This window comes from Plectropomus leopardus, chromosome 13 (genome assembly GCF_008729295.1).
Source record: "Plectropomus leopardus isolate mb chromosome 13, YSFRI_Pleo_2.0, whole genome shotgun sequence".
In the NCBI taxonomy this organism is placed as follows: domain Eukaryota; kingdom Metazoa; phylum Chordata; class Actinopteri; order Perciformes; family Serranidae; genus Plectropomus; species Plectropomus leopardus.
In genome coordinates this window covers 32,962,715-32,988,307 of record NC_056475.1, presented here as the reverse complement: position 1 = coordinate 32,988,307, position 25,593 = coordinate 32,962,715, and the positions used below count along the sequence as shown (strand labels likewise).

Sequence of the window (25,593 nt, the reverse complement as noted above, 5' to 3'; positions counted from 1 at the left end):
GAGACTGATCAGACACTTGATTTCAGCGATCCTGCATTTTGGTCAAATAAAGTGACAGGAATAGCCAGCAGATGCAGAGGGCAGAGAATTCCCAAATTATTTGATATTTTCCACATCCTACAATGGATGGGAAAAATCGATAGGGACTGGAGAATATATAGCATCTTAAAAAAGGCCTTATTTTGCATACCATGCTTGCTCTTCTTCTGTGAAGTAGAGAAAAAGAAACGACTTTAAAGACATCATAGACGATTTTGCCACAGGGAAAGTTCGGCGCATGGCATTTGGAGTTCACAGGAACAGGAGAGGAGAGGAACAGGAGATGAAGAGGAGAGGAGAGGAATAGGAGAGGTCTGGGCGTGGGGGTGGGGGGACCCATCTAAGATATCTCATCCTGGGCCCCAGCAAAGCTGTCAGCTGGCCTGCTGCTGCCTAGCACATAAAGCAGCCGACCCTGATTTCCAATCCTGCAGGTGGTGGGCCCACAGAGTGGTAGCAGCATGTCATTCCTTTGGGCTGAGCCCAACCAAGCCTCATGGCCAAAGGCCCAGCCACTAATATAGAATGATTTAATTTAATACAAGACATGTTCTTCACTGTCAGGTGATACCGAGACTATGTCAGTGCTCCATTCAATTCCAAATATTTTTAGTCATTATTTGTAAGTCACATGACAGCAGCAGGTAGAGAAAAGAGGACAAAAGCTCTGTCATGAATAGGTGTCAGTTTAAGCAATATGGGTTTTGATGTCTTCATATTCACCTGTGAAACAGCTGAGTGCTTGGTCACTGACCTCAGAAAATGTTTATTGGCTCTGTTGCCATTATCTTTTATTTAGTGTTGTTTGTCATAGTTTTTCCTGAGCCAGTTAGAGGCTATACTGTACAGCCCCACTGTAATGGCATGCTCAGCTATGACCTCCTGCTCTTTGAAGCCAATAACTGTCATTTGGCCTCCAGGAGGTGCTATAACAACAGTACAAACTTTCTCCACACCACTGTCATGTCATCGCTTTACCATTTAAATACATTTGATTCAGTATGGAAATACAGACCCAGTATGCAGTCCCTGATGATCATTTTTGTTAGACAGTAGTGGTAAGTAACTCAGACCATTTACTCAAGTACTTAATGCTATGTTATACTCCTACTTCACTTCATGTCAGAGGGAAAGGTTGTACTTTTGAGTTTCTATTGTTGATAAATTATCTGTAATTGAAACACTTTAGAAGCACAGTGGAGGTTTCTGGCACAACTTCACCAACTTCCAAGGTGCATGTAGAATGAAGAATGTCTTGAAGAGGTCAAAGAGCTCCAGCAACACTTTTAGTTTGAAGAAAATTTTATTGGACCGACGCATTTCGGCTTGTGGCCTTCATCAGGGTCATCATCAGTCATTTCAACACTGCAAGAATTGTAATGTGTGTCTGTTAATGACTCTTAAAAGTATTTTATCACAAAACGATAAATATTCCACTGTTGTAAAATAATAATAAGTCTATTTTAAATAAAAAATAAACTAGTTTTATGAATTTCCCAGATTAAGGCGGCATCCCTTATTCTGTCTTCTTGCAAAATTCTCACTCTTATTTCTAAAAGGTTCTTGAACTGTGTCTATTTTAAAAAACAAAACAAAACAAAACAAAACAAAACAAAACAAAACAAAACAAAACAAAACAAACAAAAACAGGTTGAAATAATCAAACAACACTGGCAGATAAAACAACAACAAAAAAAAACAAACTCATTGTGAGAAAGAAACACAATATGGTCATCATAAAGAATATTTCAAATCAACACCTTGATGAGCGATCATTGAAATGCTGTTTACATAACTGGAAATATTGAAACACACATTATAATACATAATGAGTATTTATTTTCAGCTGATAATTTAAATGCAGAACTATTTCTAATACTTTCATACTTGTAGTTGAGCATTTACACACAGCGGTTGGTACTGCCTTCTGCCACCACTGAATGTGGTGAAAACGATGAAAAGTGTTTCAAAGATAATTCAATGTAAATTTAATTCTCAAATTTAACACAAGCCACCATGTGCTCTGGGCCTATTTAAAGGTCTCAGTGTCATGAAACTGTGGCCCACATTGAATATGATGTGGTTTTGATAATCTTTAGTTGAAATGCAAACTGCTTTGAAATCTACTGACCAAACCAAATATACCTAATTCCAGGTGTGTCCATTTTGGGACAGCTTTACAGTGTGCACCCCAGAATCATCACTTGGCGTGGCTGTTCTGTACACAGTGCAAATGTAATATTTGGTTTAATACTTAAACAACTCAGGCTTGTCATTTGTTGGGAAAGGGAGTTTATTCAGTTGTTTAATTTCTGGCCTAATTGTTCCGACAGATAGAATTACACCTACATCCAAACACCTGGCCTTCAAATGTGTCAGCTGTTATTAATTCAGTGCAAGATGGAAGAGAACAGTCCTCTCACACAGAACTGGGTCATCCTTTAGATGTTCAGGAAGAGCATATTTGTAATAGTTATGACTGAAGCAGTCAGCATGCTTTGTTAACATGAACTGTGTCATCTAAGTAGTACATTTAAATATTAATGGCAGCAGTCAGAACTTTGTGGTGTTATTGGAGGAAGAATTTAGCAACAGCAACAGATGTTATGAAGGAAGATTTCATGAAGGTTTATTTTGCTATTTCTATACAAGCAGAATGGTTATGACAATCATGAGTGCCATTTTATTATATATAAAAAAACATGTATCAATAGATTTGTTTTATTTTGTGCAAACTTCAACTGCTCTGTGTTGCACTGTCGTTCAGCCTTTTTCCAGCAGATGGCAACATCCTCTTTCAGAGCACTAACTTGCAAAATAGACCTCCACAAAAGCAGCAGATATGTCTAAAATGAAATGATTAATGAAAATGATCCCACTTGGAAAACTAAGAAGCATTATAAAAAGTCATCTAACTAATTTCAAGTTGTCAGCACCAGACTTTCATCATTTTATACTTGTATGAGCAGTATGCTGAAATGTTGACCAGCCAAAAGAGAATGTGAAGGTTAACGTAAGCACACAGAACACCTTTTACAACAACTCTCTTGTTTGAGCAGACACATCACACAGTTTGACCTCAAAGGCAGGAAGTGGAGCTATCAGTCAGAGGATCTGGGAGGCTGTCAGGAAACTAATCAGAAAATAAGTTGATGAATCAATTGGCAAAGTCAAACAGTAGCTGCTACAGTCTGAATAGATCCTTGGCTGACAAGCTGACATAAAGAGCTCACAGTTGTTTGCTGAAGATCAAAATGGATTCTGAAAGCGAGCCTGAGGGCTGTATGATAATAGCTCCACTCACACCAGGACATTTCAAATCCTCCTGCTTTCTGTCTCATTCACTGATCCACTACAAATGCAGAGTAAATCATAATTGTACTCCCATGTAAATGTAGGCAATCAGTGATAATAAAAATCACAAAACAAACTTCATTTGTTACAAAAGTACTCTTTTGCTCATTTCACATTACATTTCATGCAATGAGGGGTAAGATGACATTACTTGTTTAAAATGATAACCAAGATGGACGATAACCAGACTGTATCCTGTTGTATAGATGCAGCTGATCATTTCTTAACATACAGGCCCTACAAGTTTCAAGGGGGACCCCTTGGAACTTGACGGACCTGTTAAAGGCACATACTTTATATTGTGATTCAAATGTAATGGTCAATTTCAAATGTATCTTCAGTGGCTGTATAGTGCCCCAAGACAGCTTTATCATGGGAGCAGGGATTTCTGTCTTGCATTAACAATTTAATTAGATACATGAGTTTTAGCTGATATTTGCTGTTTGATTTCCTGAATCCTGAGTAAGAATTAGTAGCTACAGAAATTGAACAGATGAAAATGTTTTGAGAGGCAGAGAATTCTCTTTTTTTTTTTTGCATGTGACTAACCATGGAACCTGGTCTGTCACTATATTAGGACTCTTTCCTAATTGAGCAGGCTGAATTGGCTTCACACAGACTCTTTGTCTACACTTTATATTGTAACAGTGTTTTGCAAACAAAGACATGAAATGTATCCATGGTCATCTCCTTTGTGCTGCCCTCTTGAGTTTGTTTGTGCACTTGTCTGGTTTCTACTCACCATCTGTGTTTTACTCTGGGTTTTGAGAGACAGGCCAGACTCCAAGGCTGCAGATGGATAGTTATTGATGAAGAGTTATTGTGACTAAAGCCTTTAAAAAATAAATAAATAACTACAGGGTTTGCAGCAATTACATGTCTCTCAATCCAGCTGACAAAGCATTATCCATTATCATTCACTGGCTTTTAAGTAGACCATTGTGCTAGTCACTATAAAAATTGAGTTGTGATCATTTTTATGAATGTAGTCTGTCACATAATGGCTTAACGTCCAAATGAGTTGGCACAGTCACTATGAATTTGATATAATTGTTAGGAGCTCTTCTTGAAGCAGGCAGTTTCTCCAAGCACTGCTAAAACTCATTACCTTACACTAAAGGGCAACTGCTTAATTAGTAAATCTAAAAAATGATTATCCATTTACAAAATTCTGATGTCATATGCTCAAATACAAGGTTAGTTTATATACAGAAAATGAAAACATTAAGTATGTACACGTGGATTATAAGCATCACATCTTTAGAAGTTGCCTATGTATTACTCAAATTCAGCCACTTTCTCAGAGCAGACCCCAGTGGTTATTAGTTAAACTGCTGACCTTTCCCAACAGGATATTAATCCGTCATAATGCATGAAACCACAAAAATAGTTATGTCACCTGAAAACATGTTTTTCTTCAGACGACTGCATGGGACCACCTCTTAGTATAAGCAAGTTGAGCCTCAGTGTCTTTTGCGGCCCAGGGAAATACAGAGTTCAGCTAATCCTCATATTTACTATCAAACATAGACATGGACGTCTAACATAGATGTTAATATGTGATAGAGAAAATATGAGCACAACATACCTGAGAGGCATCACAGCATAGGAAGGATAATAATCAGTAAACACATATCAGTGGTTTTCATTGGAAGCAGTCATGCTAGCAATAATACAACACTGATTGCTCCCTTTTCCTTCGCTGTTGTTTTTCCTCTGAGGGCAATATGAGTATTAAATTGATGACAGTGTTAAGAATGAAGTAGCTGAACCCTGTGTGGCTGGATGTAGCACGTCCTGACAGGATTTTTCTGATGTTCCTGTTCTTTTAAGTGTAGACGTACAATTCTGAAAACAATCCATTTTCAAAACGGATTATCAACAGCCTGAGATGTCTTTAGAAAATAAATGCATTTTAAAGTAGCAACGTCTCCATCAAGTCTTTTTCCCCCTGATCCCTATTTGAGTTATTTGATATTGAGTTTCTGCCAGTACAGAGTCCCTATCCATTTGTTGTATATACCTGCACAGAGCACACTTCAAGTACTTTAAAGTTATTAATATCAATCCAGTATTTATACTGACAGTTTAATAGCTCTGCAATTCAATACAGGAACAACTGTCTGCATCTACACAATTCCTACTTTTTGTTCCTAAACTAAAAATATTTTTATATAGCTCTTATCACAATTCCACTTAATGCAGCAATCAATGTTTTTTCAACAAAATGAGAAATTGCTCTCAAATCCATGTGCAGCATTGTACAGAGCACTATGAATTAATGACATAATCAAAGTCGTGTTATAGCTGAACTTAAATATTTCCTGTCACAACAAATAAGAATCGCTCACAGTTCAGCTTATTACAGCGTAATAGTAAAATAGTTCACCAAAAGTGAACAACAGAAATTTTAGTTCCACTTTTAGTGGTGAAGCAGCTTCATCTGAACATGAAAAAACAACAAAAACAGTTTCTACTTATTGGAGTTGCAGCATTACAATAAAACCTGAATATCTGCTGCAAATCGTGCTCTGCATAAACCACGTCTGTGTAATGTGGACATAAACAAACTATTAGTCAGGGCACATGTTTGAATGACTGATCCTGATCAATAAAAAAAAAGGAAATGTTGATCAGGCCCAATACCAATCCTTCAGTTCAGTGCCTAATTTAAACAATATGTATCAGTTTTCCATATCGAGTCAATCTGCTACTCACTGTCTTTACATGTGCATTTTTCCCATACATTTCTACCCCTGTGTAGTAGTGTTGGCCTTGTCACACCAAACTAAAGTGGACATTACTGAAGAAACAGGTTAAGAAATCCCCTGCCTTACAAACTATTTACAAATGTAAGGTTTTCACAGTTCCTCAGCAGCAGGGTCCACCAATAATGTCGAAGCAGAAGTCTGATACAGACTGTTTGTGGTGAAGCTGCTGATTGTCAATATTTTGTACAGTGTTCAATATCTTTAAACATGACCACAATAGGCATTCACTGTATTGTGGTCAGGGTGGAAAGCCCTGGAAGCAGCATTTTACATAAAGTAGGCCACTAACTGTTTAACTTGTTCCTGAAACCTGACACCTCTGAGCCTTCATGTGCTTCAGTAACAACAGGAGGCTACATTTCATAATTAATGCCCCAGAGCAGAATATGAATTTACGTTAAATACCACAGTGCTGAAGAGAAAGGGAAATAGCAGTGATAACACGTGGATGATACCTTATTATCTCTTGTATTTTGTATCATGCTTCTCACGTCGTCATCTGTGTTGAGATAAATTGTTAAAGGCAATAGATCCTGCATCCCTTGAACTAATTTAAAAATCACACAAAAAGTAATTTCAAGAATAAAATACACAGAAATCCTGTTTTTAGAAGCTAAGAGTCTCTAACCATGCTAATGGCTCTGTGAAGCTGCTGTGGGCTAGATGCTAAAAGCATTGGCAACATGCTTACATTATAACAAAGCTAACATACAGATGTTCAGCATGTTTACCATTTTATTTTAGCATGTTAGCATGCTAACAGTTGCTAATTAGCACTGAACACATGACATATCAGCTGATATGTCATGACAGGCACAGGTAACCTATTGGGCTATAAACCAAAGAAGAGGAATATTTGACAATTTCACCTATAGTTGTCAGATGAGGAGGATCACCATACCACAATGCATTCTGAAGGGAGCAATATCGTCCTCATTAAATGCCATGGCAATCCAGCCAACAGTTGTCAATATATTTCAGTCTAGACCAAAGTCATCCTTAGAGCCACACAGCTAGCATGAACCTCGGGCAAAAAAAGAGATATGAGCAATGCCAACAGTTACATGGCAACAACTGTAATAAGGATTTGTAGCTTCCATACTGCTTCTTAGCATTACAAACTGTAGGCTTATAAAACATATTTCTATGTCCTTCTCATGTCGTCCAATGTAATTGCTTAAATGTGTTGAGTGCTCTTAACACTGGCTTTAAGATATAGATTAATCCCTTGTGAATGCCAGATAAAGCTTTGTTTTTTTTTTCTGTATGACTTCAAACTGAGTGGAACATAAGAGCAGAATCTCAAAGGAGTTAAATTTGGCATGCTTGGTTCTAAATGGACCTTAGCCCCCACAGCACAAAGTTGACATCCTAAAATGGTCTTAGCCAGACCATTTGACACTGAACTGCCCTTTCTCATTCTACTGGGGATTTTGAGAAATGTTTACTCTGAAAGTTCATGACCCTGTAGATCAACCGCAGTGTCATCATTTGTGATGAAACATACAGGAAATTAGTGGTAAATACATTTCCTGCAGAGGAGATTTTTGAGAGTTAGAATTTGGTGAAATGAACATTGCTCTCTGGGTCTAAATGAGTTATTGTCAGAGTGAAAACATCAAGTAGCACAGAAGAGATTTGTTGGATGAGCAAGAACTTAAGTGTCCTTTTTTTTTTACCCTGTTTTTTTGGAGTTTTTGCTTATGTGTATTGACAGAACTGAGGTTGTGATATTGGGCTGACTTGAAAAAATATGAGGAAAGAATGCCTCCACTTGTCAGGAGATGTGTCTAGGCAGAAGACATCGACATGGCTAGTGACCCCTAGCAAGTCTGTAAAACATTTACCCTTGTGCTCTGACATGGTAAATATCATCCATATTCTGCCAGTGTCAGCAAAGATCCCTGGTGAAAAGGAGACAGGCTGCACTGTGTGTGGACCACAGGGACACTCACTCGTCATCATAAATATTATATAGTCTGTTTACTTGGCCACCAGTGGGGAAGATGGACAAAACAGCATTCATTGATCTGAACTACTATTAAAAACTATGTATGGGTATGGTCTTTGTGTGTATATGTGGACAGGAAGGAGGGGGGTGCCACAGCTGCAAGCCAACAGTTGATCCTGTCCCGGGAAACCAGATGAGCCAGGTCAGGGCACTGGGCGGGGGGTGGGGAGGGGAAAAAGGTTGTGTCCTCAGGGGTTAAGGAATAGACTTTACAAAGAGGTACATCTTCAGAGCAAAAGCCTGACTGTGGGAACATGTATAAAAATGGAAAAAAAACAAAACAATTTGACCTCCTTTCTCTGAGCAGGAGTTTCTCCAGGTGTTTGCTTGAACCTTTTATTGTTGTGTGACTTGTGATGCTGCTCTGTTTGCACTGCAGCAGCGTTACTTTTTACACATATCTTTCAGGAAGAAAGTCTGGTATTTTAGCATTTTTTTAATATACTATATATATTTACATAACATGAGGTCACACCATGTGCTCAGAGTTCAAACACTTGCATGAGGAGAGGGTGACTGAACATCTGTGAGGATATTGATCACACCAATCACCATGACTAGTGAGAAGTGTTTACTCTGTATGGCCTCCATGTGAACAAACAAAGCACTCTAACAAGACAGTTTCTTGTTACCACTCCAGAGTAGTGGTGTTTGAAACAGTTAATCTGTTCCCATGTAGATAGGCTCTTGATGGAGCACATTAAGTGCCGCGATTAAGTTGTTTTTCAGAGAATGAATGTCTGTAAGACCAGGAAATAGTTTTTGGAGGCTTCATAGCTATGAAATGCCTGTCATGAGACTTCTGAGTCCTTGGCCTCTGGTTGAGTCATTGGTGGCCTGGTGTACAGTGCTCACATCCTTTTGGCCTCGTGCTGAGGTCAGGAAATCAAAGAGAGAAGCCACAGACAAACAGCCGATTGTCAAGTTTTACACCTTGACCTCAGCTTAAACTTGTGACTCCCTTCTGCATGCTTGCCACTGCTTCAGCAATCAGAGGAAATCAAGTGGCTACTGGCGGTCTAGCCTTGATATGAAGAAGTTCACGGAGGGGAAAGGTTACCAGGAGTTTAAAGAGTGCACTCAGTCATGGGGAGCATTAAATAAAAGGGAAGTCAGGGCTGAGGAACTGCTCTGCAATTTTAAAAGTGCACTGCAGACAAAAAGCCGTCTGTTCACCCACTGGACTTCATATTCAAACCCAGTGAGGGAAGTTTAACTTGAACTCATCTTCACCTTTAAGAGCTCTCACGCTACAGGCTATCTTTGTCAAGTCAAGACAATCATTACAAAATGGACAACTTTCAAGACTGAACACAAGAATTATGGTTTTGTATTGACTGAACAATGAGATCTATTTTGTGTTGGAATTAAAAGATTCACGTTAAATTTTGCACAGCAAATCCTTGGGCATCCAGTGTACATCTGCTGACCTCCGTGTGTCCTCTCTCCTTTCAGTGTCTTTCCTTCTTTTGTTAAGTCTTAGCACTGCAGGGAATGGCAGCCAACTCAGAGGCAGAAGTTTTAGGGCAAATACAGGACATCCTTTAACTCTGCTTTAACAGACCAGAGTCATTGATTACACAAAGTGGTGTCTGGCTTTGATGTCATTTTTAAATAATAATATCCCTTATTGTGAAGCAACCCAGATAATTGGATGTATGGTGCCAAAATGTTCCTAGGGGCTGCTTTACTTTACGTGGATATGTTCTGGAAAAGTGACCACTCACATGAATTAAACCTTTCTGAACTGCAAACTAGAATAAGAGGAAGACATTCATACGAGGTCATGCATTTTAGTACTTTATTCTTGAGATATCAGTGCAAATGAACACCAAAAAATGAAAACATAAAAAAATGAAATAATGTTTCAGGTCTTCACATGAAAAAATGAACCATCTTTTTTTTTAATCTTTGCTGCTACAAATGTATTTCTCAGATGCACAATTCAGATCTATGATTGTACGTCAATCCCCCACTATAGCCCCCAGCTCTTTCACAGAGCTTTGTTAAACAGTAACAGAAAAGAAAATCACAAAAACAATTAATGCACGTTTATTTTTCACACATTTTAATCAACTTGCTCAACAGTCTGTGGTTATTTAGGGACTGTTCATATTCTAAATCTCTCTGTGATAAAAAAAAGACCTATTTTAAGACTTGACATTTTCCCCCATCACCAGTAGGGATACACAGGTAGTTCCCATGCGTCTGCATGCAACAGGCAGCAGTGAGGAGAATCAGACATTATTACACAACACAGCGCAGGATAGATTATCATTTACCACACAGAGACACATGCAAAGAACAAACCAACCAAAAAAAGATGGGCATAGCATCCTCTGCCTTTGTATGTACACTTTTAAGCATATATTCATATTTACATATCGGGGCATTAAAAACTAGGGTAATATATTTTCTTAAACATTACAAAATAGTTATCTTTCATACTGAAAGTACTATTTACACAAATATATTTAACCATTGTGAAAATGTATTAATAACCCAAGAGACATATTTCATAGGTAAATGTATTAAAAAGATCACAAGACTAAATGGATAAAGCAGTGTGTGACATTAACTGAAAAGAATACGGTACAATCAAAATAAAGAGCTAGATACCAGTTATCCCTCAAGACACCAAAATGTCTTGGTGATTATTGGGGGGCAGTTACACTTATCCAGCTGCTCTGAAAACAAAAATGTACCTGTGGTCTTCTCTTAATTATCATGCAATTCTTTTGACATTTTATGAGTTAAGAGACTGCCACAAACATGAATGAAAGCTGTCCATAAGCCACAACAGTTAAGAAATGATTTTTAAAAAATCACAAACTGTCAAATTCTCAACAGATAACAACACTGACTTTTTTTTAATACATGCCATTCAATTATTCTGAAAAGGTAACCGAGGACTCAGCTTTGATAGTGCAAACTCTAGGTGGTCCTTTATATGAAATGAAAAGAAAAAGGCATGTGCTTCACACTTGAAGTGTTTGTGTATATGAAGAAAAGAGGTGTGAGTTTACCCAGGATGGTAAGATAAGTTTCTCAGACACTACAGCCTTTTAACTGTTGCTCTAGAAACCTTTTTACACAAAGTTACTCAACTGTAAGCACCACACATGCTCTGTTGACCCATCTGCTCAAAACTGCACAATCTGCAAACACACCACCATGAATTTGCACTGTCGAATATTGCCCTTAAAAGTTCAATTCAAATAAAATAATTATTAAATGAACTGTGACTATTCAAACCTTCAATGATATATTCTTTCTCAATTCTTAATTATACCACACTGCGAATCTTGAGGAAAAGCAAGACAAAGCATTCATCATGGTAAGATCCTCACTGAACCTATTGAAGTGTGAATGTATTTTTCAGGGTCCTCTTCTGGATGAATTTATCATGTACATTGTTGTAATAGACTGCTGTGTCCGCTCTAGAATGACTTTATTTGGAATCTTATCTAAAATTGATGGGACTGTCTATCTGAAAATGTTCTGATGGAGAAAATAAATAAATGTCCACTGAACTGAGCGCTAACATTTTTGGAGTCATCAATAATGAATGTTGCCTGAAAGGTTCTTTCTAAATGTTTTATGGCAGGAAACAAAGGGAACATGGAATAGTGATACTGGTACAATTCAGATACAAATAATATATGTAAAACAACACCAAACTGTTACAGACTTCATTATTGACAAAATAAAACATGTAGTGAATGATAATCACTCATGGGAAAGGTTATATTTGTGACAAGATAAGTAGTTTTGGTTGAGTCAATTCGACATTTTGCTAAGATAGACCTGATCCGTACCATTCTATGAACTCACTATTTAAAATTGAGAGTATGCAGGAAGTATGCATTTGAATTTGAACTGGCTCCATTTCACAAACAACCAAAACAAAAAAAAACATTTCTTTGTTATTTGTCCCATCAAACCAATTTGGCAAGTCATTAAAAAAGGGAAAAAATATGGATTCAGTCCTGCTTTGCATTTTTTGTTTTTTTTTAGTTGATACAACTTCTACTCATATGATTGGCTCAGCCTCTGGCTCTCATGGCTGTGCTTGTCACTGTGGGTTGGGGACTGCGGGATGGAGCTCAAACTGTGTTCATAAGCATGCATGTCACTGACTGGCTCTTCTTTAACTCTGACCACAGACTGGGTTCCCTCTGCCTGATCCCTTACTTCCTTTCTCAGCTGAATGCTGCCCTTCTGCAACATGTAATACAAGATGGGGTTGGAGCGCGAGAGCCGTGGAGAGTCCAGATTTGAGTCACAACCCTCCTCCTCCTCATTTTCCTGACTACTCCATCTTACAGGGCTCTCGGGCTCCTGTTTGACCAGAGTAGGGGGTTCCCGTTTTTGAGTAACTGGCCATGGAGCTGGGTGGCGGCTCCAGGGGGTGCGGATAGGGTTGTCACAAGCAGGAGGGGTAGGCTGTGGTCTGAGATTACTCGGAAGCCCTGAGTTGAGGGAACCATGGGGATGCCAACCAGGCAAGTGGAGGAAGTTGTGATTATGGGCAGGTTGACTGAGAATGCTGCCATTGGCCTTGCCATTGGTCTGAAGGACAGAGGGACTGGGCGTTCCCCGGGGCTGTTGGGACAGCTCCTTCAGGCAGTTGTCTGAGAGCAGCAGTTGTTTGAGCACATTAAATCCCCGACTCTCTCTGGTGAGGGTTTCACTTGGTGGGCTCTTTGGTGGGGCCTCCTCTACCTTTACACTCATCTGTTTGTCAGGCTCTTCCTGAACAGCTGAAGATGCGAAAATGTCCATGTCACCACTCTCCACTGCTCTTGGAGAGCTGGTGTTATTCACCCCATCAGTCCCATCACAGCAGAGTCGTCTCTTCTTGGGACTCGGGCTTGGATACTCCCTCTGTTCCTCTTTAACCTGTCTGGGCTGTGACTCCGCCTGTGTAGCAGAACTGGTATAGTAGGTAGCAGTCTGTTGTTTAAGCAGCTGGCTGAGGAGGCCATATTTTGCTATGACCTCTGCAGGCCCAGGCTCTGTTTTTACGTCCTGCTGCGAATCTGAGAGGGGGGTGTTCTTCTCATAGCTACTCCGTCTCTTTCTGCCACTTGAGTCCTCAGGCATGGCCACGGACGGTCCTACCTCCTCCATGAGCTCAGTTTTGACCTTAACATCCAAAGGTGTCCCATTGGAGCTGTCACAGATGATGGAGGCAGTGGGGCTCTTCTCATAGCACCCCCCTGCAACCTCTATACTCCTCCTGCCACTGCCACTGGGCCTATCTTTGCAGCTGACTGTGACAGTCGCAGAGCCTGTTCCTAGAAGGAGCTGAAGCACAGTGCGCCTCTCAAGAAGATTCTCAATCTGTGATGAAGAGGGAGAAGCTTCCTTCTGACTGAAAGGTGTGCCACTGCCAGAAGGGCCATTGGAGAGTGGAGTGGTGGTGGTCCTTTGGATTGGAGCATTGAGCCTTTCCAATAGGGCAATGGGCCTGCTGGTATCAAGCTCCTGACCCAGCCCTTTGCTTGAGGGGATGGGTGGGGAGGATGAAACTGTGCCACACTGAGCCAGATTTTGCAACAATTTACTGGCACTGAAGGCAGGCTCTGAAGCCTTCTCAGCAGGGAAGGCTTTAGACTTACACAAATCCAATGGGCTGGACTGGACGTGTGGGGAGGGGTAGGAGTATGGGGATAGTGCGCCACTAGGGTCATGGCTATGTGAATAGAGGGGCTGGGCTGGGGCTACAGGTCTATCTATTGGGCTCTTTGTCCTGGACTCCTCCCATGGCGCGAGTCCCTTTGGTTGGTCTCGAGACATGGTGGCCATAGTTATATCAAGTGGCAAATCCTGGTTACCTACACTTTTATTGACAATCTCATTATTTCTGCGCTCAAGGAGAAGCTGCATAAGTGTGACCTTAGAGTGTAATTTTAGGTCTGGGCTCATTTCAGGCTCCTTGTTCTTGCACACCTTTGATCCTGATGGCTCTGGCTTCCACTTGTTTATTAATGATTCAGTTAATTTGTCCAAGGAGGAGGTAGAGACGGAAGACGAAGAAGTTGTAGAAATAGCAGTGGAAACAGAGGACACAACAGTAGAGGATGGTGAAAAGGTTGTGGTGGAAGGTTGAGTTGAAATTTGAGGAGAAAATGCAACTGGGGTGGAGGAAAACACTGTGGTGGAAGAAGAGAGGGTAGAGGCAGAAGAGGAGAAGGAGGAAGAGGTGGTGGTAGTTTTGGGCCCTGTGTCTTGTGTGCTTGCCCGGCTTCTCATGGAGAGGTCAATGGGAGAGCAACTTGAGTAGGAACTCTCTGCATCACTGCTGTCCTTGGTCAGGCTCCTCTCCTGGATGGAGCACTCGCTGTCCGATGTGACTGAAGAGGAGCCACTTGGCGGCAGAATGCCACAGCTGTCCTCCAGGTGCCCATTCTTGGTCAGCTGCTTCTGGTTGTTGAGTAGCAGCAGCAGCAAGCTGCTGCATGTCTGAGGGGGACGGGTTGGCCGAGAGTCAAAGCCTCGCTTCTCCCTAGGTTGGTGGCTGTGAATGGGGTTCGGAGCATGTGGGGGAGTGAGTGGGGAGCTTTGGCTGTGGCCACGCAGCAAAGAGGGGCTCTGTGGACTAGACAGGGCCGTTCGAGGGAGTGCTGTTGTCATTGTGGTTGTTGTTGTCATTCCATTTTGAGTTGTTAAGGAGCTTAGTGTGTCTGGGGCTCCTGGCAGAGTCCCTCCCACACTAGGTGGCCTTTTGTCCTGGCCATGCTGCTGGTTTGCCATGGCAGCCAGTCTCTCGCTGGCAGATCGTCCTGACAGCTGAGCTTTGAGTGCATGCTCTCTGGAGTACTGCTGGAGATGGGCTTCACTGGACAGCAGCAGGGCCAGTTGACTGCAGGCCACACTGGGCTTGGGTGAAGGTGCTGGACTAGAACGGATTTTCACCATGTTGGCCACTGCCTTCAGACGCTCTGCACAGGACACAGATTCAGCAGTTGCAGGAGCAGAGGGAGGCGTGGCACTGTGTGCTGACCGAGGTGATTCTTGGGGTCTGTCTTGACTATGTCCCCGGCGACTGTAAGGTGTGTTGGTGTGATTTTGAAGTTTGCTTTTCCTCATTAGGCCCTTAAGGCGACTTGAGGCTGTCCCATACACAGGAAGTGACTCTTTGTCTGCAGGTGGTGCTTTGGAGGGAGAAGAACACTCACTGGAGGGTTTATTAGAGTGCTGAGACATTGCCACACTCTGAAGCCGTGAGCTGAATGACTGAAGCAGGGAAGCCAAGAGGGTGCTCTCCCCAGCATGAGGTGATCCCTCTAGTGCTCCATTTTGCATGCCTCCCCCTTGGCCATTCAGCTCCATTGGGGGTGAACTCATCCGCTGATTCCCTGGATCATTCCAGGCTTCAGAGCGCAGTAGGCGAGCCTTCTTCAGGTGCTGCGTAGAACCTAATGTGGGCCCGTTGGTTCCGGCCTTTGGAGCTGTGGGACCATGGTTGGGCAGTTGGAAAGGCCCACCCACCTTGTCACCTTGCTCCTGGTTGTCGCGGGCAGCCTCAGACCTCCCGCTTGCCGTGGCCCCAGGCCCGGCCACTACTGGATGCATCAGTAAACCTTCCAGATAAGTTAGAACAGCTGAATCCTTGTGTGTCTCAGGGCCAGGCTCCTCCCCATGAGTCATGTTCAATACTAAGATCCCCTCGTATGGTTCAGCACAAATGTCCACTAGGTCATCTGGTTGACAGTGGCATGTACTTCCTAAAAACCAAAAAGAGAGCAGGCAATTGCACAGAGTGAGTCTGCAGGGGGCTGAAGGATGCACTGGCCAGATGTGATCCCTGTCTGTCGTGGGCACAGTCAGCACTGTGGTGAAACAGAAACCATAATTGGAGGCAGTCTGGGGCAGGTGGGCTTCCCAGACATTGTTGTATGCCTTTAAACACTTGAGGACCCCAGAAGGCCCAGCTCCAGGCTTATATGAGAGGCAGGAAAGGAGTCAGCAGGATTTCACCACAAAGATGTTGACACATTCCGTGGCTGTGGATGTTTGGGATGTCTATCCTGAGGCCTTGCTGTGGTTCTTTCAATGGCGCCTTTCAGCTTTGCAGATCTCATATGGGGGACCTATAGGAGTGAATGAGAGTAAAAAAGAGGGAGGGAGAAAGGGAGGAAGAGAGGGAGAGAGAGGTGGTTGGGTGGAGAAAAAGAGGAGAAAAAAGAAAAAAGTGTGAAAAACAGGGATTTGCAGAGCACTTTACCACCTTGTCTGCCATCTCTGTTACTTAGCAACATTTCAGATTGACTGCACACAGCTCCTTCTCCTCTCTGCACTCTCCCCTCCCAGCCACCTAACGGCAAATGTAGATTAGGCCTGATTGGATCCAAATTGAAAATTCAAGCCCACTACCTTGAAAACATTCAGGTCTTGAGCTGTAAGCCCCTAACAGAGATGTCTTTCAAAAGTGAAGGGCCTTATGAGAGCTGTGAATAATTTCTTATGCAGCTTGTCATTTCAGTGGATTATCCCCCCTACCACCTCCTGCTCCTTATGCACTTGAGCAGCATTTCACATGATGCAACCCTCAGTCTACACAAAGCAGGATCCACCCACCCACAAGCACAACAGTAAGTATTTAAGCATTCACACCTAGACTCAAGCATGAATATGTGCATGAAGCTATACATACATGTACATGCATACTCTTGCATGGATTAAGCATAAACTGGTCGGATGGCTATGGACTGTCACCACTGCATTATGTGTATTAGCACCTGGCCAGCTGTGAATCTTTCAGAAATCTTAGCTCTTTTGAGCCACAATTGTTTTTATATCAGAAGACCAGAGCAAAACATGAACTGCCTTGATGTGATGTGACTCGTGTTTACGGGTACAGTACAAAGGCAGGGGACAATCACAGACAAGCTGTACTCGACTGTCAAGTGTGTATGTGTGTGTATTGAGGGGTGGGGGTGGCTTAAGGATCAGGTGCACCTGTCACACCACACCACTGTCAGAAGAGCAGAGTCAGTGACACTGGGGTGAGCATTGTGCCAGTTGCCATGACAGTGTCAGTGGTGCTGCCCTGGGAGACCTCTGCTCTGAACCCTGTCAGCGTGGTTTCCGTGGATACAGGACACCTCTGACAGTCCTGGCCACATCCCATAAAGGTTAATTAATACAGAGTTTCCACCTCGCCTCAGCTGCTGTCCGTGTCCTTTCCTGATGCGGTCCTCACCTTTGGTGTCCGCTGAGTGGACCAACATAGCAGGTCACACAACACGACAGCAGCCCTTGATTATGACGAAAGGCCATGGCAACCCACATGACCACCAGCCTAAATACTTCACAGAGAGCAGTAGCAAGGTCCAAAAAAAACCCCCCACAAAACAAAACCTGAAACAAAGCAAACAAAAAAACCTATACTGTAAATGCGCGACTTTGTTGGGAGGCATTTATGTAACATTATGGCTCAACAAGTTGTATCAAATGTATTTATAACGTTTTCGGCTCATATGCTGACAGTGCTTATAGAGTGACGCTTCTCAGAGGAGCTGTGAAAGATGCTTTTCAGCTGATTTCAAGCTTACACTCAGAACATAACCTGGTCGGGAGCCATATGAGTTACCATAGTGATCTAGCCAGGAAAAAAGAGAGCCACTTTTGTAGTACAGGAAACCCTGGCTTTCGACTCAACAGACCTCACTAAGGTACTTCTCTCACTTCGTAGTATACCCCCCAGGGTTCTAATCAGGCTGAAATCCACAAGTTGCCATGAGGGCCTTGAAAATGAACCTTGAAAATGTGCTATGATCTCAATTAAATCTGAGTATCAGTAGGAAAACAATCAGTTTGGCAATTTCAAGACAGTACAGCGTTGTATAGAACAGAATAATTAAAATAAGATCGGCTCATCAGCGTCAATTACAGTTCAAGGCCATTTTTAAGCTGATGACCTATATCTGACAACAACAAAAGCCAACCTGATCATACTGGGCCATCTGACGTCTACTGTCATGCTAATCTTAGATGCTCAGGATTAGGGCTATTTTCCCACCAGTGAGTTTAGCACAATTATAACAGAATACCCTTTAAAACCAAGTTTGATAAGCACTGTAAACATGTTCACAGTTTACCTTCAACATGGCTTAGCAAAGTAATCAATGCCGCCCTCCAGTTAGTGAGAGAAAAAAATCTAAATGGGAAAGAAACACTGACATGGTTTCAACAGGGGGAATTTTGTTAATCTCTATGCTGCTGGCAGTGAACCTTTGGAATTACAGTTGACCTTGTTTATGTTTTTGCCCAAAGAAACTTCAATGCAGAGCAGACAAGGCAGCACAGGGACACTATGACATGGCATCATATTAGTTTATATACAACAGAGCTAATGCATTCACTATTTCACATAAAGTATAACTCTTTAAACAAAGTGGGGACCTTCAGACTCTTGAGAGACAAGTAATGACAGATTCAGTGTAAAAAAGCTCTGCTACAGCAAGGGCAAGAAAAAAAGATATTCTCCTCAGTGACAGAGCTCTGTTAACAAATAAATGACCTTAATATAGGGAGAGCTATCCTCTGTTTGGAGCCCCTACAGCATGCAACCCCTCTCCTTTCCTCTCTCAGAATGTCTGATGTGTGCTTTACTATTACATTATCTCCCCTGGTGTATACATTGAAAATGACCTTACACATCTGTTAACATGTCATCTCATTGGTGGTGGCACCCAAAAAGCCTGACCTCCACCCACCTCCCCACCATGGGACACCACAGCACCAATGAGCTGCTCTACAGTTTCTGTGGTGATTATCCATTATCCTTGACAATGTCAGCCAATGACAGCGCAGGCGCCATTCTAAAGTGACGTTTAGCCGTACAGTCGGCCATGTACATGTGAGAAGGAGGGATGGGGAAGGGTGAAAGCTTCAACATCCCCTGACTGGCGATTCCCTCTATGTTTCACTCCTTTTGTACTTAAAGGACACTAGGAACAGGAAAGGTCACTGTACTCTCAACCACCACCTAAGTTACACAGAATTACAAGACGGCAGACATAAAAATGTGCTGACGCAGATGTCATGGATTAGATCCCAATATGTGACCTTCATCCCTCCACTGACCTCCAGATTACACCCACCCCACCACCCACTGACACATAGGCATCAACACGTTTGCTGGTAATACAGCCTTTTCATAAGGGATGTAATGATATGTTTTAGCAACTATATGATTGCGTGTTACAATACATGGTTGGCAACATGATACAAGAACGATACAGGCTCATTTAGAGTGATGTGACATGATATGATTCAATGACTAGAAACTGATATAGTAACTTTTGTTGCCAAAATCAGAGGAAAAGAAAATACCTATTTCTATGCAGTAGTAGTGGAGGTTAAACACTGGAAAAGTGTGATACACTGAATGACACACAAACATTCAGTGCAAGGCCTCTGTTCAATGCGTGTGAAATATATACTTGAATACTTCCTAACAGAGGTCAGGATTCAGCAGTTTTTTTTGCAATAAATCAAAACAATAATTTAAATGGCAAATGGACTGCACTTGTATAGTGCTTTTCTAGTCTTATAGACTAGAAAAGTGCTATAGAAGCGCTAGACCACTCAAAGTGCTTTCACACTACATTGTCACATTCACCCATTCAAACACAGTCACATACTGGTGGCCAAAGCTACCATACAAGGTGCCAACTGCTACTCAGTAATCATTCACACGCACTCAACATTCTGATGACATGGCATCTGGAGCAATTCAAGATTCAGTATCTTGCCCAAGGATACTGAGACATGTTTGGGGACTGAACTGCTGACCTTCCGATTAGAGGACGACCCGCTCTACTTCAGAGCCACACCTGCCCCACAACAATTAAATGATAAAGTTCAATTGTATTTGATGTCGCATCTGCGTATTTTGCCTACAGCAAGCGTTTCATCAACTGTTTTTACAAAATGTGTCCAAACCTTGGACCGAAAACACGGACTAGAAATCTCTCGCTCTCTGTTGACCTGGTGCTTCCCTGCCATGATTCACCAATATCTGAAGCAACGCTGCTGAGTGCTGAAGCTCTATGCATGCCCAGAATGTCAGAGAATGAATGAACGACCTGGAGTAACGTTTACCATTATAAGTGCGAAAAATACATTCACATACAAGGCATGACACTGACTTTTTTTTTTTCCCAAGGAGCACGTGTTCCAAAGTTAAAAAATTTTTGTAGTGCGTAAAGAACTTTAGGGGCGCAATGAAAAAAACTCAATCGGCTGTGTAAGCAAACACTGCTCCCAAAATGTGTGGATTTATTTTTTTTTTTTATTAGTAACACTTGTTTTGTCAGTTGCTGAAATTAGTAAAATTATTTTGGATGCTTACATATGATCACCTGATTGCGATGATGCGATGATGTTAAAAATTAAAAATTGGGGTGGTAAAACTTTGCTCCCCCTAAACTGCATAATGGGGATGCATTTCATTTTTGCTGTGCATTATATTATTGCTGCGCTGATAAGGTAGTTTGCGTGTGCAGGACATGCACACTGTCCATACTGAAACATCGCCAAGGAGATAGACACCCTGTCTGCTTTGTGTTGCAGTAAACACAAGTTTTGCGCTCAACTCATTTTTAACCCAACTATAACAATCCACAGACGGAAGGGAAATGAGGCTATGCGCTAAGTTCAAAACGAAACATTTTAGTAAGGCTATATCTAAAAACCCATTCATTCTTCATCAGATTTTTGGGTGTGCCAGCTGCCTCTTTGGTTGGAACAGGCACACCTTGGCAAACCTGCAGTGATTTGCATGAGTCACACAAGTGCTCCTAAATACATTTTACAATTTGCACACAATTTAATTGTAAAACGAAAGTGAAACACAGGCACTGACATATCAACATTTGCAAGCTAAATACAAGGCAAAAATTCTTAGACTTGATACAATTGATTTATGCCTTAAAAATGATTTTTAGATCGATACAAGTCACAATATAAGGACAACTTGCCTTTTACCTATTGATGTAGTATGATCGCAGGAATATAAATTGATGCATCGATATAATGGATGTATTGTCCCTACTTTTAGTCTTAAAAAAGTGACTTCCTGAATGACCTTCAATGTCTGGAATGGTAATCCATTTAAGCCATTTAAAATGTATGAGACCAAACAAAAGAATTAAAAAGGGGAAGAGCCAAAGGAGCGGTAGTTAAAGTCAAGGTCATTCATTCTGCCAAGGCTTTTCCACTTGATGCAACAGCTGGTGTCCATGCAAAGCTCTGGGCGTTAATAAAAAGTGACAATGCTGTCCAAGCAGTGTGTATTACTAATGTCTGACACCAGCCTGGCAGATGTGTTCTCTCTGCATTTAAGGGGAGTCAAGGTTAAAGGAATTTAAAAGGGGAGACGATGCCTAAACACTATTATATCATGTAATCTGCAGCCCAGCTCTGCTGCACATACTCAACAGGGTAGCTCACTTACACATGCGGCGTGACCGCTATTTGCAAATTCAATATAGCCTGACATGATTAAATAAGACAAAACATAAGCTACCTGACCAAATACAGTTGTTCCAAGCCTTCCACAAGTGATCAAGAGCACCAAAGGAAAGTTAAATTAAAAGCTCTTGTTCACCTTGAGAGAAGTAAACAAGAGAATAACAAGCTCCCAAACAACAGGAGAGCTAGAGCAAGAAAATGTTTCTGCAGATAAGTCAGTCAGGACAAAATAACAATGAAATGCAATACACAGACGCACGCCCACACAATGAGAACTAGGGCACTCTGACCCACTTCTAAGCATGCACTGACCAAACAAGTCATGCATAGCACACATGCCTCCATGTGCACATACAAAAAGCTATGGATGACCCCGACAGAAAGGAAATCTGATACATGAATGCTGAAAAGTCAGACCTGTTGTGTTAGTAGCACAGGCAATGCATTGGGAAAAAATCATCCTACTCAGATAATCTGAATGTGAGGAACAGTGTGAGGTGACTGAATGCTAACATTTCAGACTCGGACAAAATGGGTTCAGAGTGTAAAGATCTTGGCCCGCATCTGGCCTTGGATGAGGAGAGTGGGGGAGGATTTTAACTTCATCTGTCCTCATCAGTACAAAGAGTTCTAGGGGTTGAGAGAGAGAGAGAGAGAGAGAGAGAGAGAGAGAGAGCCCTGCACGGAGAGAGTGAGAGTAGAGGAATTCATGCACACTGATGAGTCATCTAAGCAGTTCAGAGTCCAGCTGACTGGCGCAGGACCCAACCAAAGCAGCCAGTGCAATGATAATATCACTGTATCAAAGACACGTTTTCCCCTTAACTTCGATGCCCAGGCCCGTGCGTACAAAATGTTTGTGTCCATAGTAAATATTTGTGTGCCATTTGGAAGACCAACCCAAGGGTAATTTCCTGAGAGGCTGAGAATTAGTGCCCCCCCCCCACACACACTTCCTTGATGAGCCATGGCTGCCCCCTCAATCTATACCTCTATTGGGCTCCGAGGTAATCTTCTGCATACATCTTTCTGTCCAAAATGTCGTTCATTTCCCTCCCGAAACAACAACACACATTTTCCATTTGTAAACACTGGGGCTAGAAATAGGAACAGATGATTGCCCCATAGCCAGCATGCCAACAGGCAGAGCTGGGCCCTTGAAACAGACTGCAGTGGTGATGTCTGGGGGAAATGGGCCACTTTGCAATTGAGATCAAATGTCCCACTGTCAGGCTGCCCTGAAAGCTGGATAAAACCAGCTAAAAAAGCTTGGCCCTTAATGAATCATTTCCATAATATCCTTGGCATCAGCCCTAAGATGGCTATTGCTGTGAGTCAGCAAGATGTCTGCCCTTAATGGGTTAAAAGAGCACTGCTTTTTTTCTTTTAACTGTGAGTAATTTGGGATGTTTTGGAGTTATGTGGTGTGTGACAGAGCTCTAAGTGACAGAAAAAGGACATATCCCTGCTATCATTCTGCCTTTCATAACGCTCCCATTGACCCACTTTCTATTTTTTAAATCATCCTAATGCTTGCTCTGACTCATGAGGCTGGAAATGATATTACAGGGTACAATGGGACATTCCATCAGTATTACCCAAAAAACTCTTTGTGTTCATTTTTAAAGTTAAGCAGTTAAAATAATCTTTTTAGTTAATTACATACATTTAATTCTATAAAGAACAAAACAATTTGGTGTAACCTTTTTCCAAGCACCAGTCCAGTTGGCAGGGCAGAGCTGACTACACGCCATTCAACAGGAGACTTCAATAAGATTAGTCTTACACCTGGCCTCCGTGCCTCCGTGCCCAGCCTAGTGCTCACAGAGCAACTGCCGCTGCAAGCCACACACACAGCTTTACTCCAAAAATTCCTGACACTCATACAATCTATATTAGCATCCAAAGCAGGGCTGGACAATAAATTGATTTTATCTATTAATTCGAATTTGTGGTTTAAGACAATTTTTTAAAATGCAAATCTAGATTTTTTCCTCCTTGGACTCCCTTTGGGCTTCCGTATTCACAGTGGGCTGCACCCTCCCCCTGCACTTCCCTGCCAGACATACACACACAACAACATGATACAAAGCAGTAATGACAATGAAGAGTATGTTCTCAAAAAAGGCACAGTCTTATCAATCTCTTGGAACTGGTTTCTGTTTTGCTGCGTTGGATCTGGAACAAACCACGGTCCGCTGCAAAGTTTGTTTGAAGGCTGTTGTTACTAAAGGCAGCAGCACGACCGATTTATTTCAACATGTGAAACAGAGCCATGCAATCGAGTAGGAGAAATGTGTCTCACTCCAAGATGCACGAGACCGCACCAGCCCACAAACAGCCGGTGAAAAGCAGCTGACATTAGTGAAATCATTTTCCCGTTGTGTCCCGCATGACAGGAAAGCCACCCGCTGCAAAGCTGTTACTGATGCAGTTGCGCTGCATATCGCTAAAAATATGATGTAAATAAATTCATGTAAATGTGTTTTGTGAAATTACTGCAGCCTTCAGTGCAAATATAAACAACTCCCACTCCCCTAAATCTACATAGTGCACTTTTAAAGATGAGTTTACAACTTAGACTTTAACCACACAAGGGAAATTCAGTTTACTTTATTAACAAAGGGAAAAACAAACTACAAACGACAAAGAAATTACTCAAAACAAGTTTTGTGTAATTTCTTTGTCGTTTGTAGTTTGTTTTAAGGGGGAAGAAAACGACTTGAATCAGGTTTGGTGTGAAAAAAATCAGACATTTTATTTTTGGGCCATATCGCCCAGCCCTAATCCGAACTCCCTGTAAAATACAAGTTTGTCATATAGCAACCCACTGATGGGGGACCAGACATCAAAACAAATAAAGCACACTGACAATTAATAACTAACTCTTGGCAGATTAGCCTTATTAAGAGTAACAGTGTTTGAAAACAAAATGAGTAATGCTGCTGACTCTACTTCCCCGCAAAGCAAGGATTTTCGATAACACTGACAAAACAAGCCACAATATGCTTGCCGTCCTGCCAACCCAAATGACCGAGTGGCACCTTGATCCCTGTTGATACACAAGCTGGAGAAGACCCAAGTGTAAGCTTCAGGCAAGCAATTCAGCTATGCAAGTTAGTGGCACAGGCCTCACATGGTTTCTTGTCAAGCAAAACACTGGACAAAACTAGTTTTAACCAGTTATCAAGGTCAAATAACACGGAGACTAGAATGGAATATCACTGCTGCATGGTCTAAAACACAACTTCCAAAAAGCTTTTTTAAACAGCAGGTGTCCTAGATGCATGAAGTCTTCCATGAGGCCATGATAAGACACATTTACTTGTAAATGATAAAATGATAAAAAAAAAAAATTAAAAAAACACACATTCACTACCTTTGTTATACACGTGGGGATAAGAAATGACAACAAGGGTGAAGCATGATGACCATAAAGCCGTGGTCCATGTTACATAAAGGTTGTTACACTACTTTCAGTTGAAAATATGAGCCTTGAGTTATATAACATGAGTTAAAGAGAATAAGGGAGAATAAAACAAAAGAAGAGAATCTGTTCCACCTGATCTTTTCGTCTGCCATAAAAACTCTTAAGACAAAATATCTCTCTTTTAAACATCTTTCTTCTTATTGATTAGAGTATGAGTCAACTCTACTGCTGACTTCTGCCAGTCCAGTATTTAGAAAGTGACTGTATATCCAAAAACATTGTAATATAGTGTCCTAATATTAGACAAGCCACATACAAAGTCCACATCACCTTTCACCTTTCGCCTTCTTCTCCGCTTATCTGGGGTCAGGTCACGGGGGCAGTTGCATAAGCAGAGATGCCCAGACTTCCCTCTCCTCGGCCACTTCGTCCAGCTCTTCACGGGGGATCCCGAGGCGTTCCCAAGCCAGCCGAGAGACATAGTCTCTCCAGCGTGTCCT

At 41.8% G+C, this 25,593-nt stretch overlaps 1 protein-coding gene across 1 annotated transcript in view; it reads right to left on the bottom strand.

Moving 5' to 3' along the window:
• Nucleotides 1–10,013: 10,013 nt before the first annotated feature.
• Nucleotides 10,014–25,593, bottom strand: part of nrip1b (nuclear receptor interacting protein 1b) — a 47,251-nt gene continuing 31,671 nt past the window's right edge. Inside the window, exon 2 of the mRNA XM_042498976.1 lies at nucleotides 10,014–16,274. Within this exon, the coding sequence (XP_042354910.1) occupies nucleotides 12,205–15,831 (3,627 nt within the window). The 5' untranslated portion in view covers nucleotides 15,832–16,274 and the 3' untranslated portion in view covers nucleotides 10,014–12,204. The remainder of the gene's footprint in view (nucleotides 16,275–25,593) is intronic.